At 39.0% G+C, this 13,691-nt stretch overlaps 1 protein-coding gene across 2 annotated transcripts in view; it reads left to right on the top strand.

Moving 5' to 3' along the window:
* Positions 1–13,691, top strand: part of MAP3K19 (mitogen-activated protein kinase kinase kinase 19) — a 62,140-nt gene that overhangs the window by 21,964 nt on the left and 26,485 nt on the right. For both annotated transcript variants that reach the window (XM_032594392.1, XM_030326612.1), the window contains exons 5-7: positions 1,380–1,495; positions 3,533–3,648; positions 12,060–12,156. In XM_032594392.1, the coding sequence (XP_032450283.1) occupies positions 1,380–1,495; positions 3,533–3,648; positions 12,060–12,156 (329 nt within the window). The remainder of the gene's footprint in view (positions 1–1,379; positions 1,496–3,532; positions 3,649–12,059; positions 12,157–13,691) is intronic.

Below are 13,691 nucleotides of genomic sequence, written 5' to 3'. Positions count from 1 at the left end.
ACCAGACAGCACCCCAGAGATGGTGTTCAGTAGGCCTGGAGTGGGGTCCAGAATATAGGAAATCAAAAAGTGCCACATTGAGAAACACTAATCAAGGCAAATGAGCAAACTGAAATCCCAAGGAGTTAAGTGACTTGCTTAAGGCCACTTATCAAGGCAGAGGCAGTCCCCTGATTCTTGGTCCTATCATACTTCTTTTGAATCATGACCTTTGATGGAGAAAAGCTCATAAGGGGTTATTTTTTCAGAGGATAAAACATTTCCCAGTCCTATAGCAATAAAAAGATTCAAATTCAAAGCTGTTAGGTTGGAGACCATGCTCAACATGTTCTGTGTCCCAGAATGTGACTAGTGCAGCAAGTGTAATCATTATTTCCCACACCATAACCTGCCAATAGGGCTCTTACTATTGGACCTTTGAATCTCTCTGAGCTGTTATGTATCTAATCCTCAGATTCAGTGCAACATGGAGAGGATATTTGTGCTATTGCAAGGAGCCCTGAGATTAGCCGGTCAGGCTTAACAATCACAGGGCAAGGTGAAGAAAGATGAAGAGATCATGCAGAGGGACTTTATGACAAGTTCACTCCACTCAACCAAGAGCCTGTGAAATAAGCGTATCAGCTTAGTTTTCTTTCTTTCTTTCTTTCTTTCTTTCTTTCTTTCTTTCTTTCTTTCTTTCTTTACATTTTTAAAAATGTTTTAATTTATTTTTGAGAGAGAGAGAGAGAGAGAGAGCGAGCGTGAGTAGGGGAGGGGCAGAGAGAGAGGGAGACACAGAATCTGAAGCAGACTCCAGGCCCTGAGCTGTCAGCACAGAGCCCAATGCGGGGCTCAAACACATGAACTGTGAGATCATGACCTGAGCCGAAGTTGGACTCTTAACGACTGAGCCACCCAGGTGCCCCCAGCTTACTTTTCAAGAGAGATTCTATTCTATTCTACAGTTTTGACTGGCAAAAAGGCTAGCTGCTAGCATTAGAAAAAAAAAAAAAACTATCAAGAAAGCAAGCTTAACTCATTGGAAAGAAAAAGCTAAGCAAGTCAGCTATTTGTAATAAGACAACAGCTTATCAAGATGTTTTGATCCTTACTTGATTTACTCATCATTAAAGAATTATGAAAAGTTTTATCCAAAGTTTGACATTTTCTGCAAATATTGGAATACTTTTAGGATGGAGTGGGAATAAGATATACAGAATATTCCTTTAATTTAAAATCTTGAAAAATTATCACTTTCTATCCCATACCCTTTAAAATCATTCTTGTTAGCCCCAAAGCACATGATTACTTTTGTTTATTTGATGTCAATGTTTTTCTTCTCATATTTTTCAATAGATTTAACTAAATAATTTTTATGTTAATTCTATTCTTCCTAGAGATCCTAAACTCTGTGATTTTAGTGGAAAATCAGCAATACATTATGTGTCGCAAATACATAGTTTTAGGAAACAGCAGTTATTGGACATTCTAATGAACTCTATGCCAAAACCAGGTAAATACTTCTATTCCACTTTCAAAAGCTCCCCAACTATAAAAGCCTTATTAGAACTCTTTCTTCTACATGTGTTTGATGGATTCATTTAAAGAAATCAAGCCAACAACTATTTATTGATCAGTGACTATATACAAGGTCCAAGGCTAGGTACCCTTAAGAGTTGTAAAGAAATCTAAAACATTGTCCAAACTCCTGAAAGTGTTCAATAGGGTAAGGGACACATCACATAAGTCAGTAGAGAAAGTGCTTGTTGTGAGCTTGAAAGAGGAGAAGGGACTTACCATGTTCCTTAAATGCTGGCTAAGATTTGGAAGGAAGAGAACAAGAGAGGCGGTTTGATATAGGTGGAAAAAAAAGACAGAAACAGCCACAGAGAAAAGTGAAAGAAAGAAAGTACCACTGAGCAACATGTGACCTTGTGAAAGCTGCTTGACTTTATGGTCTGATTGGCTTTTATTCAAAACTTCTAGGCAGGGAACAAGGCTGTTCCCAGGAAGGTTTCATGAAAGCGGTAAGATTCAATCTGGTCCTCGAAAAACAGTGGGATTTAATTTTGTGGAGCAGAGGCATCATGCTGTAAATGAGCCTCACTTATCATAGGGGCAAATAAGAGACTAGAAATTAAATACATAAAGAAACTGGGTCCATTCAATACTCATTAAATGAAGGGTTTTTTTTCCCCCCAATAAAACAGAGTCACTAAAGAATTTTAAGCCAGGGAATGATGAAAACCATGTTTTAGGAAATTTAAGCTGTTGTTATTGTGAAGAATGGATTCAAAGGAAGAGACTCATGGCAGGGAGCTCCATTAAACTATAGAAGTGCCTGTGTGTGGTGACAGGAACCAGGAAGAGTCCTGGGCTTGGTGTGGGAGTGTACCTGACAGGTGCTGAGTGTGGTGAGCCTAAGAGCTATTGTGAAAGAAGAATTCACATAACTTAGTGATGTAAAGCTGAGAGAGACAAAAGTTGAGAGAGTTGAGTTAAATATGATTCCAAAGTTTCAGCCCTGGGAAGTGGGGAGATGGAAATGCAATCAATAAAATAGAAAACCACTCTGGTTTGGTGAGGATATAGAAGGCAATGGGTTCTAAAGCATTGCATTTGGATGGAACCTTGGGACTTGCAAGTAGCGATTTTCTGTTGGGCAGGCCTGTGGGAAGGGGTGGGTTGATATGTTAGTTTGGGAGTTCACTACAAAAAAGAGACTGTGAGGACCTGGAGTAGGTAAGATCCCTGGCGAATTGAGGATGGTGGGAGAACTGCAAGGGGTCACGCCAAGGAGGTGTACGCACAGTTAGATGGTGGTATGTACACAGGGACTCAGGGCGCTGAGAGAGAGAGGAGGGGATTGGGAGAAAGTTACAAGAAGCAAGGAGAGGGAAACAATGTCAAATTGGAAAAGAGATTACAAAGCAGATGTGGCAAGGAAGTGAGAAGTTTCAGTGATGAGATAGAGGCAGGAAATAGATTGCAGAGAGGAAATATGGTGAAGAAATGGACGATCTGAGTAGAGATAATCTTGTGCAATTTTGTATCAGTTACAAAATAAATGGAAAAGCCATTGGAAGAGAAAGACGTTTTCATCGAAGAGCCCATGCTTATTTTGAAGAAGTCACGATAGCAGGAGGGGGATGATATGAGAGAGCACTGTCCCGTGGGAACTAACTGGGAGTTCATGGGTGCTCAGAACTCTGCCAATTTAATGTGACTTCTGCTACACAGAAAATGTGCCATGTCTTTGGTAACTATAGAGCAAATGTAATTTCCAGCCCATTGTTAGGGGTTTCACTTGGCAGCTTTGCCCAACTTAAAAACAAAAACAAAAACACATCCGTTCTGTGGACTCTTGTTATCCTCACTCACATCCTTCCCTGTGAAAAGTATTGCCTAAAGCTTCATCAGGATCCCAGACCACTATTTTAGGAAAATCTTTGACAGAATGGAACCAGTCTTAGAACACAGAGCTAGATCTTCTGACGAAATTGATGGAGATAAGTCTTATCAAAACACATTATTCTGTTTCTTTTGGCAGAAAGACATGCTGAATCATTGCTTGATATTTGTCATGATACTAACTCTTCTCCAACTGATAGGATGACAGTTACTACAAACCAAAATATAATCTTGCAAAGTATCAGCAGCAGTGAGGTAAGATGTTCTCTTTAAAGAAACTAACAACAAGGGGCACCTGGGTGGCTCAATCTCTTAAGTGTTGGACTTTTGGTTTCGGCTCAGGTCACGCAAGTTTGAGCCCTGTGTTGGGCTCTGCACTGACGGTGAGGAGCCTGCTTGGGATTCCCTCTCTCTCTTCCTCTCTCTCTGCCCTTTCCCTGCTCACCTTCTCTCTCAAAATAAATATATAAACTTATATAAAAAAAAGAAACTAACAAAAAATGGATAACCTACTCCATCTACTACCTCATGTGTGTTGCTTGAATATTTTACAGCAATCATATATCACAATTTATTTCTAAATGTAATCATAAGGTAATTAAAAGCAAAATTAATAAGGCAGTGCTCCACAAGTTTAATCTCAGAGCTGTAATTAGCTAGTCAGCTCAGAGTCTCCTGCGTTTTGTGTGTATGTATCTAATACCACAGAATATTGTTGCAGTTGAGCTGGTACTAAATAATAAAATGCAGCTTGTGTTTATGTGTGTTCATGTGGAAAAGGAGAAGATCACTCATCTGATCATGTCAAATCCATCACAGGGTACCACAAAGAAGGTGCCTCCTCTTGGCCCTGGTCACCCCCGGCCCCCCACCATGATGAATGACTCCACATGAAGTCCCTCACAGTACAGTAACCGTACTAGTAACAAACAGTGTAATCCATAGAAAACTGTGGATTACAGTTTACAGATATACAACAAACTGGTAACATGGTAACAATTGTTGCCTATAGGGAGAAAATTGGAGATGACTCTGTGCTGTGTATTCATTTGTACCTTTTGAATTTTTACAAAAATTAACACAGCCCAGACAGGTAAAAGTATCGCTGCTCTATATTTTGTTGGTAAGAAAACAATATGGCCACAAATTATTTATTTTACAAAGTTAATGAGGTGTGGACTATAATATAATAAATAATGAGGACTTTTGGAGATGGTAAATATTTTTGAGTCCTTTTCTCCTTCCAAAAATCATCCCAAAACAACAAAGAAAAAAAAACAAAAATTTAATTTAAAAAAACTTTTTTATTTTGAAATAATTACAGATTCACAGGAACCTATAAAAATAGTACATAGAAGTCCTGTGTAACCTTCACCAGCTTCCCCAAAAGGGAACTATTATCGTAACTCTAGCAGGTTGTCAAAACTGGGAAATTGACACTGACACATTATAATTAACTAAGCTACAGACCTTGCTGGGATTTCACTAGTATTTGCATGCATTGTTTTTTCTGTTTGCGCATGTGCCTGAGTGTACTGTTCTTTGACGTTTATCCCTTGAATCACCACAGTCAAGATACAAAGTTGTTCTGTCACCCCAAGGGAATCCCTTCCTACTGCCCTCTTAATAGCCACACCCTCCTCCATCCTTAACGCCTGGCAACCACTGATCTGTTACCCATCTCCATAATTTTGTCATTTTGAGAATGTCATATAAAAGGAATTCTCATATGTATAAACTTTTGAGATTGGTTTTTCTACTCAGCATAATCCTTTTGAGATAGATCCAAGTTGTATCAAGTTTTTTTGCATTGCTAAGGAGTATTCTATGGCACAGGTGTTTACAGTTTACTTAACTATTCACCTGTTGAGAGACATTTAGGGTTGTTTCCAGTTCTGGGCTATTATATACAAAGCTACTATGAGCAATTGTGTACAGATTTCTATATAAACATACATTTTCATTTCTCTAGGATACATGTCCAGGAATCCAAATACTGGATCATATGGCAAATGTATGTTTAACCCTTTTAAAAACTGCCAAACAGTTTTCCAGAGTGGCTCTATCATTTTATATTCCCATCAGCAATGAAGAGAGATCCAGTATCTCTGTATCCTGGCCATCATTTGGCAGTGTCAGTATTTTTTATTTTAACCATTTTAGTAGAAGTATGGTGGTATCTCATTGTGGTTTTAATTTCCATTTCCCTAATGACTGATGTTGAACATCATTTTTCTATGGGTTTATTCCCCATCAGCATGAATTGTTCAAATTTTTAATCTATTTTCTGATTGGATTGCTTGTTTTCTTACTGTTGGGTTTAAAGAATCCCTTATATATTCTGGATATGTCATTTGCAAATATTTTCTACTAGTCAATAGAAGAACTGGCTTGTTATTTTCACCTTTGTAACAGGTCTTTCACTGAATAGAAGTTTTTCTTATTTAGTTAGTTGGTTCGTTAGTTAGTTAGAGAGAGCACATGCAAGAGAGAGGCAGAGAGAGGAGAGAGAGAATCCCAAGCAGGCTCCATGCTGATAGCACAGTGCCCAGCACTGGCCTTGATCTCATGAACTGTGAGATCATGACCTGAGCTGAAATCAAGAGCAGAATGCTCAACTGACTGAGCCACCCAGGCACCCCCCAAAGCTTTTCATTTTGATGAAAACCAATTTATCTATTTTTTATGGGTCTTAATTCTTACATCATGTCTAAGAATTCCTTTACTTGATCTGGGTCCTGGTTTCACAATTATGTTCAGTTTATAAACATTCATGAATCTATGCACTTTCTGAAAGTATGCTACACTTAAATTGAAAGTAATGGTGGGGCATCTGGGAGGCTCAATTGATTAAGCGTCAAGCATCGTGCTCTTGATTTTGGCTTAGGTCATGATCTCATGGTTGTGAGATTGAGCCCCACATCTGAGCTCTGTGCTGGGCATGGAGCCTGCTCAAGATTCTCTTTCTGGGGCGCCTGGGTGGCTCAGTTGGTTGGGCGTCCAACTCTTGGTTTCTGCTCAGGTCATGATCTCACAGTTCATGAGTTTGAGCCCTGTGTTGAATCCTGTGCTGAGGATTCAGAGCCTGGAGCCTGCTTCGGAATCTATGTCTCCCTCTCCCTGCCCTTCCCCTGCTCATTCTCTGTCTCTCTCTTTCTCTCAAAAATAAATAAACATTTAAAAAATTAAAAAAAAAAGACTCCTCTCGGGCATGAGATGGGATGGGGTAGAATGGAAATGTTTATTTTTAATACTATTATTACTATTTTTTAATATTAAACAATAGCATATTTCACACTGTTTGAATATTTTTCTTTTACAACTTTTTTAAACAGGCTAAAACCAAAAACCAAACCACAGTTGCTTTAGTACACTGGTTCTCAACAGAGAGTCCCCAGGGGACATTTGGCAACATTAGGAGACATTTTTGGTGTTACAGCTGGGTGGAGGTGCTACTGGCATCTAGTGGGTAGAGGTCAGGGATGCTGCTAAACATCCTAGAGGGCACAGGACAGCCCCACAATGACGAATTATCCAGCCCCAAATGTCATAGGTGGTGAGGCTGAGAAACCCTGCTACGCAGCAGGTTTTGTCACAACCGTAAAGGCTGTGTTGTTTTTGGTTACTAATATTACATAGTAATTGAAATAAAATACCTAGAGATCAGTCTTTAAAGTGACCGTCATGTGACTCCTGGGTGGCTCAGTCCATTAAGCGTCTGACTCTTGGTTTTGGCTCAGGTCATGATCTCACAGTACTTGAAATCGAGCCCCAAGTCTGGCTCTTTGCTGACACACAGAGCCTGCTTGGAATTCTTTCTCTCTTCCTCTCTCTCTGCCTCTCCCCCACTCGTATTCTTTCTCTCTCTCTCTCTCTCTCTCTCTCTCTCTCTCAAAATAAACAAATAAACTAAAAAAAAAAAGTGACTGGGGTGCCTGGGTGGCTCAGTCGGTTAAGCATCCGACTTCAGCTCAGGTCATGATCTCACAGTTCATGGGTTCGAACCCCACGTTGGGCTCTGTGCTGACAGCTCAGAACCTGGAGCCTGCTTCCGATTTGTGTCTCCTTCTTTGTCCCTCCCCTGCTCACACTCTGTCTCTCTCTGTCTCTCAAAGGTGAATAAATGTTAAAAAAAATTTTTTTAAGTGACTGTTATGCATTAGAAATTGCTAAACAAAAACACATTTGGTTTTCATTTTTTGTGGCATATTTAAGTAATTCTCTTTTGTAAAAGGACTAAACATCCCTTTATATTAGTACATTTTTTCATGCAATTTAAAAACTTTTGTTGAACCTCACTCTATATTTTTGTTATTATGGTTGAAATAACTTTGAACTCATTTCTGAGGGAGAAATAGACTCTGACTATTGAACTTGTCTTTTCATCTCTAGTGCTTTCTCTAAGGTTTAAATTGTAAAACCCAAGGTCATCCTTCACTTCTTTTCTTTAAATGAAAGCTTGCTTTTCTTTTTGGTGGTCTGCAATAGGTTTTCATAGTTTACAAATATAAGCAGCTGCCTTGATTGTAGGAGTACCTCTGTGAGACTTTACAGCCTCTCCCAATCACAGTACTTGAAATTGAGTCTCCTTTCATGTAAAGAGACTCTTCCTTCCAAATTTAATTATGTATGATTTCTATGCCTCTTTTCTGTATGTTTGAGATTCTGTTGTTTGCTGATTAGAATGCTATACTTTTTCTAGTCTATTGTCACCTCCTGCATCATTGTCAGTGGCTTATGAAATCCATTTATACTGGGGATGTGCTATTCTAATATTTTCTCTTCTTCACTCATGACTGAGTGTCATTATTTCAGTTGTCCTTGTGGCACCCAAGTACATCTTAAAGTCTTTCATATTTAGCATTCTAAAATAAATTAGAGAATCCAAAGCTGTTTCTGTTTTAGAGTCTTCGTTTCCATGATAAGCCTTCAAAACATATATTATTCTCTACATCCTTTTGGGTTTGTGTGATGTTTACAGTTTTTCAGTTTATTCTATGGAAGAAATTTTTGTCAGATACTAGCAGGTATCACATACCTTTTATTTTTTCCCATGCAAAACTTATAAATTAGGTTTCAGTATCCTTTCTCTTAATTTTGCTTACCGTTATTGATTCTTTTCTTTCTGATTCTTTTTGAGATTCTTTGTTTTGAACTTTCCATGGTTGCAAGAAAGCAGAGGGGTTAAGAGCTCTGGAACCAGACTTCAGAGTTTGGGTGTATATCCTGACTTTGCCACTGGCTAACCTCTCTGGGCCTCATGTGTAAAAAGAAAACAATAATTCCTACCTTCAGTTGGTGTGAGGATTAAATTATTTAATATATATAAGTTGCATAGAGGAGTGTCTGACCCTACATGTGTAGATGCTAGTCATCAAAATGGATTTTTGTTGGTAGGTGCGCCCACACTCTGTGTCTTTCAACTTTCCTAAAGGACCAACTAATAAATGAACTGAGCAGTTGAGACTGATCACAGCTCATTAATCAACATAGACACCTGACATGAGAGCCAGTTGTGTGTGTGTGTGTGTGTGTGTGTGTGTGTGTATTTTTTAATGTTTATTTATTTTTGAGAGAGACAGAGCACAAGTGGGTGGGGGCAGAGAAAGTGGGAGATGCAGAATCTGAGGGAGGCTCCAGACTGTCAGCTGTCAGCACAGAGCCCAATGCGGGGCTTGAACTCATGAGCTGTGAAATCACAACCTGAGCCAAAATCAGACACTTAACTGACTGAGCCACCCAGACACCCCCCAGTTATATATTAACGCTGCCACATGAAGGCTGCTGTTTGCCAAAGTTTATCATAAAAATTTAATTGAATCACTGTAATTATATGAAATGGTAGGAATATATTTTGAGGTCTCGTAAGAGTGTTCCCAGACTAAGGATCTGAACAAGACTATATCTATTAAAAGGAAAAATTCAGTGGTCAATAAACATGTGAAACTGTCTCCAAACTTTTCTACTGATCACAATGTGCACATTCAAACAACAAGATGACCACTTCCATAAATTACAGTACTAAAAATGAAAAGTGATGATAATTGATAGATCGAGGAGAAGATGTAGTGAAACACCTTCATGAACTGCTGGTAGAGTGTAAGCATTAAGTGGAAACTTTACTTTTAAAGTAGTATGTGTAAAACAACTTAAAAATGTTCATACTCTCTGGATCAATAATTCATTATCTAGAAACCTACTCTAAAGAAATAATAAAAATTTGGGTATTAATTGCATGGGTGTCCACAGCACTATGTGTAATAATGAAGAATTAAAAACTGACTAATAAGCATTATGGGGCTTATATTGTAAGACTCATGGGGTTTACTAAACATTGTTGTGACCCTCTGATAGATACTTGTTGAGAGAAAGAATTTATAATTACATTAAAATGATGTTTACTTAGTAAATTGCTATGTAATTTGTACTTGCCTTAAGTGAAAAGGCTGGACAAAATAAGATGTGGTTCAACTGTATTTTTAAATACTTAGGAAAAAGATGAAATATTATTTCTATGTTAATCGTGTTTGCTTTTTTATTTGTAGGATGACAGATTTTTTCCTACTGCATTTAAAAATTTTTATTTATTTATTTTGAGAGAGAGAGAGAGCGAGAGAGAGAGCGAGCACTATTGGGAAAGAGACAGAGACAGAGGGAGAGAGAGAATCCCAAGCAGGCTCCATGCTGTCAGCACAGAGCCAGACACAGGGCTTGATCTTGGACGCCCAACCGACTGAGCCACCCAGGCACCACTCTAGTGCATTTTAAAAATGCTTTTTTGTATTTCTATATAATCTAAAAAGAGAACACCCCCCCCCCCAACCATTGTAATTGCATGGAGAGGAGAAGAAATTTGCCACACAGTGACAGAATTTTTGAAATGCAGAAAAGAGCAAGCAGTGAAATTCACAACAGTCTAGTATTAGTATTAGGGTGAACCAGCCCCCATCTCTTTTTTGCCACTGACAACCAGGATGGTCTGAGACAGGGCACCTCCTTTGCCAGGAGATAGAAAATGCTTTATTACAAAAAAAAATTTTTTTTAAGAGAGAGAGAGTGCAAGTGGGGAAGAGGGGCAGAGGGGGAGAGAGAGAGAGAGAGAGAGAGAGAGAGAGAGAGAGAGAGATTGGGAGAGAGAATCTTAAGCAGGCTCTGTCTGTCAAGAGTCAGACATTCAACTGACTGAGCCACCCAGGAACCTAATAAAATGCTTTTAAAAGGGGCACCTGGGTGGCTTAAAAAGTGGCATCAGACTCTTGATCTTCATCTCAGTCATGAGTTCACATCTCACTTTGGGCTCCGCACTAGGCATGGAGCCTACTTAGAAAAAAAAAAAAAAGTTTTAAAAAGCAGGTACTGCTGCTATGTAAAAGGTAGGACTATAAAGTTATTACAGTTGAATACCTAAAATTTTTTTTTTAATTTTTTTAATGTTTATTTATTTTTGAGAGAGAGAGAGAGAGAGACAGAGCATGAGCAAGGGAGGGGCTGAGAGAGAGGGATACACAGAATCAGAAACAGGCTCCAGGCTCTGAGCCGTCAGCACAGAGCCTGACGCGGAGCTCAAACTCATTTACTGTGAAATCATGACCTGAGCCAAAGTCAGACACTTAACAGATTGAGCCACCCAGGTGCCCCTGAATACCTAAAATATTTTAATGGCAGCGTAAATAAAGGATTTTATTTTGATTGTTTTCTGTGATAATTAAAATGAACAAAGTGGAAAACTTCCCAAGCTTGATTGGGAATGAATGAATGAAATATCAGAATGATAGACTTCCCACCTGTGTGACAGGCATCTGAGCCTAGGGCAAAGACTTTATCCAACAGTTCTCTTAAATAGTGGTAATAGATAACAGATCATAGAAACCAGAGAGCTAATTGTAACTTCTGGATTATGATGGGGTATTTTAACTACTATTTGCATCTGTCGCTGTTTGATACATTAAATAGGGCAAAATCACCAGCGGCAACAACTTCTAATGAAGGAACCTGTCAACAACAATGAATTCTAATAAGAAAACACTTATTTAGAGAGCAGTACTTTTCATAAATCAGGTTGGTTTTCTACCATGTTTTTTAAGCATAATGATTATTTTCTAGAGGATAAAAAGGAAGTTTTTCCTTCCTTGAGAGGTTATGTGCCATGATTAGATCAGAAAGATGTCATAGTGAAAACTTTAATAAGCCTTGCTGCCTCCTTTCAGTCCAGAGTTATATCTGTAGCTTCCATATGGGGCAGGGATTTCCATCCTCACCAATTGTGAATGATGCCCCAGGGAGGCATTATGGAAAAGACCACGTTCATTTGGGGTTTTTCACTGCTGTGGCCAAAGGATTCTCTCCAGTTACCCACCCAGATGGAATTTGTGGCAGCTTAGCAGCCTGGACACTGACATGATAAAAAAGTGTAAAATACTGAATTTCTATATGTCTATGTGGTTTTAGCTTTGATCTTCGTTTTCAGTTATACAATTAATCATGTCCACATCTGTCTGGGCCTGGTGCTCCAGGAGCAGATACTTTTCCCATTATTTTAGTTCTAAATACTTTCTCTAATTTAAAAGGAATCCATGGTATGAAACTTTAGCTTAGGAAAATCGATATTCACTTTGTCAGCAAAGTAGTATGTTGAATAACTGAGTTACTCTTTCCTGATACTGCAGGAGTTTGACCAAGACGAGGATTGCAGTCATTCCATATTGCTTAGTGAAGGAGGGGATCCAAGTGGTGATGGACAAGATTGGCAACCCAGGACAGAAGGTATCTGGCTTCTGTCCTTGATGCGTTCACAAAGTTAACATTGATTATTTGGATTCCTGCCACGACCCCAATTTCAGTAGTGCTTGGTGCAGAACCTTGAAAACAGCACAAGGGAAAGAGGACCCACTCATCATCCTATCCTTTGGTTCTTATCTCAATCAGCACGTCTTGGCAACTTGCTGGCCCAAATGGCTATCTCTCTTATGTGTCTCTCTTGATTCCACCCTGCTCCAGCTCAGCCAGCCATTCTCTGCCTCTTTCCTTTTTCTCTGACAACATCTTTCCCTCCGTTTATTGCCTCTCAGAATCTTCTATCAGCTCCAGGGATCTGTTCTCTTCTAGAATCAAGCATTTCTCCATCAGCTGTTATCCCAAAGCTCCTTTCTTCAGGGAAAGATGGGAGACTGAACAAGGCACTAAAGCCCCAAGTCTCAGTCCTTTATTCTATGAGTATATAAGTCTGGAATTTTTCCAGAACAACACCCATTCCAAATATGTTATCCTGTCATATCCTTAAGAGCCTTTGCATTTAATAGACCACAAGGTATTTGCAGATTCTCCCCTCAGAAAATAGTCTCGACAGCAATCACAATGATCTGTCATCTACTCACCTATAAACTTCTTTTTATTCATTTAAAAAAATTGTTTAAAATATTTGTTTTTGAGAGAGAGATAGAGAGACCGTGAGTGGGGAGTGTCAGAAAGAGAGGGAGACACAGAATCTGAAGCAGGCTCCAGGCTCTGAGCTGCTACAAACTGCGAGATCATGACCTGAGCCAAAGTTGGATGCTTAACCGACTGAGCCACCCAGGCGTCCCTAAACTTCATAAATTAAATGTTTGTTAGCACTGTTCCAATTTCTCTCTGGCAGTTTTCTGACTTCCATTTCTAAACCCCGGGGAGGTTGTCCTCTTGGATGTCTTTTCTTCTGCAACCCCGTCAACCTCCCCGAACGCTGCTTTGCTGTCCGAGCCACCGTCTCCTTGGTCGCCTTATGTGATGCTGCCCTCTCCTGGGAAGTTCCTGCCTCTCTCAAACTCACTTGGAATCTCCTTTCTCCAGGCCAAGAGCAGAGAATAATTTAGTAACATTTGAAATAATTAACACCACGAAACCTGAAACATCTAATTAAAATTTAAAAATCGTGGCCTCCTTCCAAACACTCCTTGTGGTCTGACTTTGACTTTCAGACATTTCAGAGCAGAGTTCTAGGAACAGTTGTGTCCGAAGCACCTTCCAAGAGGTTAAATAATTTCTTTATTCTACTCAGTTTGGAGATGACTTGCTGTTAATTCTTTTTACATGATTTATAATGTTTTATAATTGAAGGTTTTCATATAGGAGCCATAGCATTTATGTAGCATCTCCACTAAGCTCTTGCCTAAAATTTGAGCTTTAATAACTTAGGATACAAACTGGAAAGAAACAATTATGTGTCTGTTTAATTTTCTTCTCATAGTTCATAGTCTTTATTAGTTATTCTTAAGTCACAAGTGTGAAATAAAAACATCTGGGGCACTATTGTGCACTGTATT

The sequence above is a fragment of the Lynx canadensis genome, chromosome C1, assembly GCF_007474595.2.
Source record: "Lynx canadensis isolate LIC74 chromosome C1, mLynCan4.pri.v2, whole genome shotgun sequence".
NCBI classification, from domain to species: Eukaryota; Metazoa; Chordata; class Mammalia; order Carnivora; family Felidae; genus Lynx; species Lynx canadensis.
The sequence above is the reverse complement of the archived record's forward strand: the minus strand, read 5'-3'. Positions and strand labels throughout refer to the sequence as shown.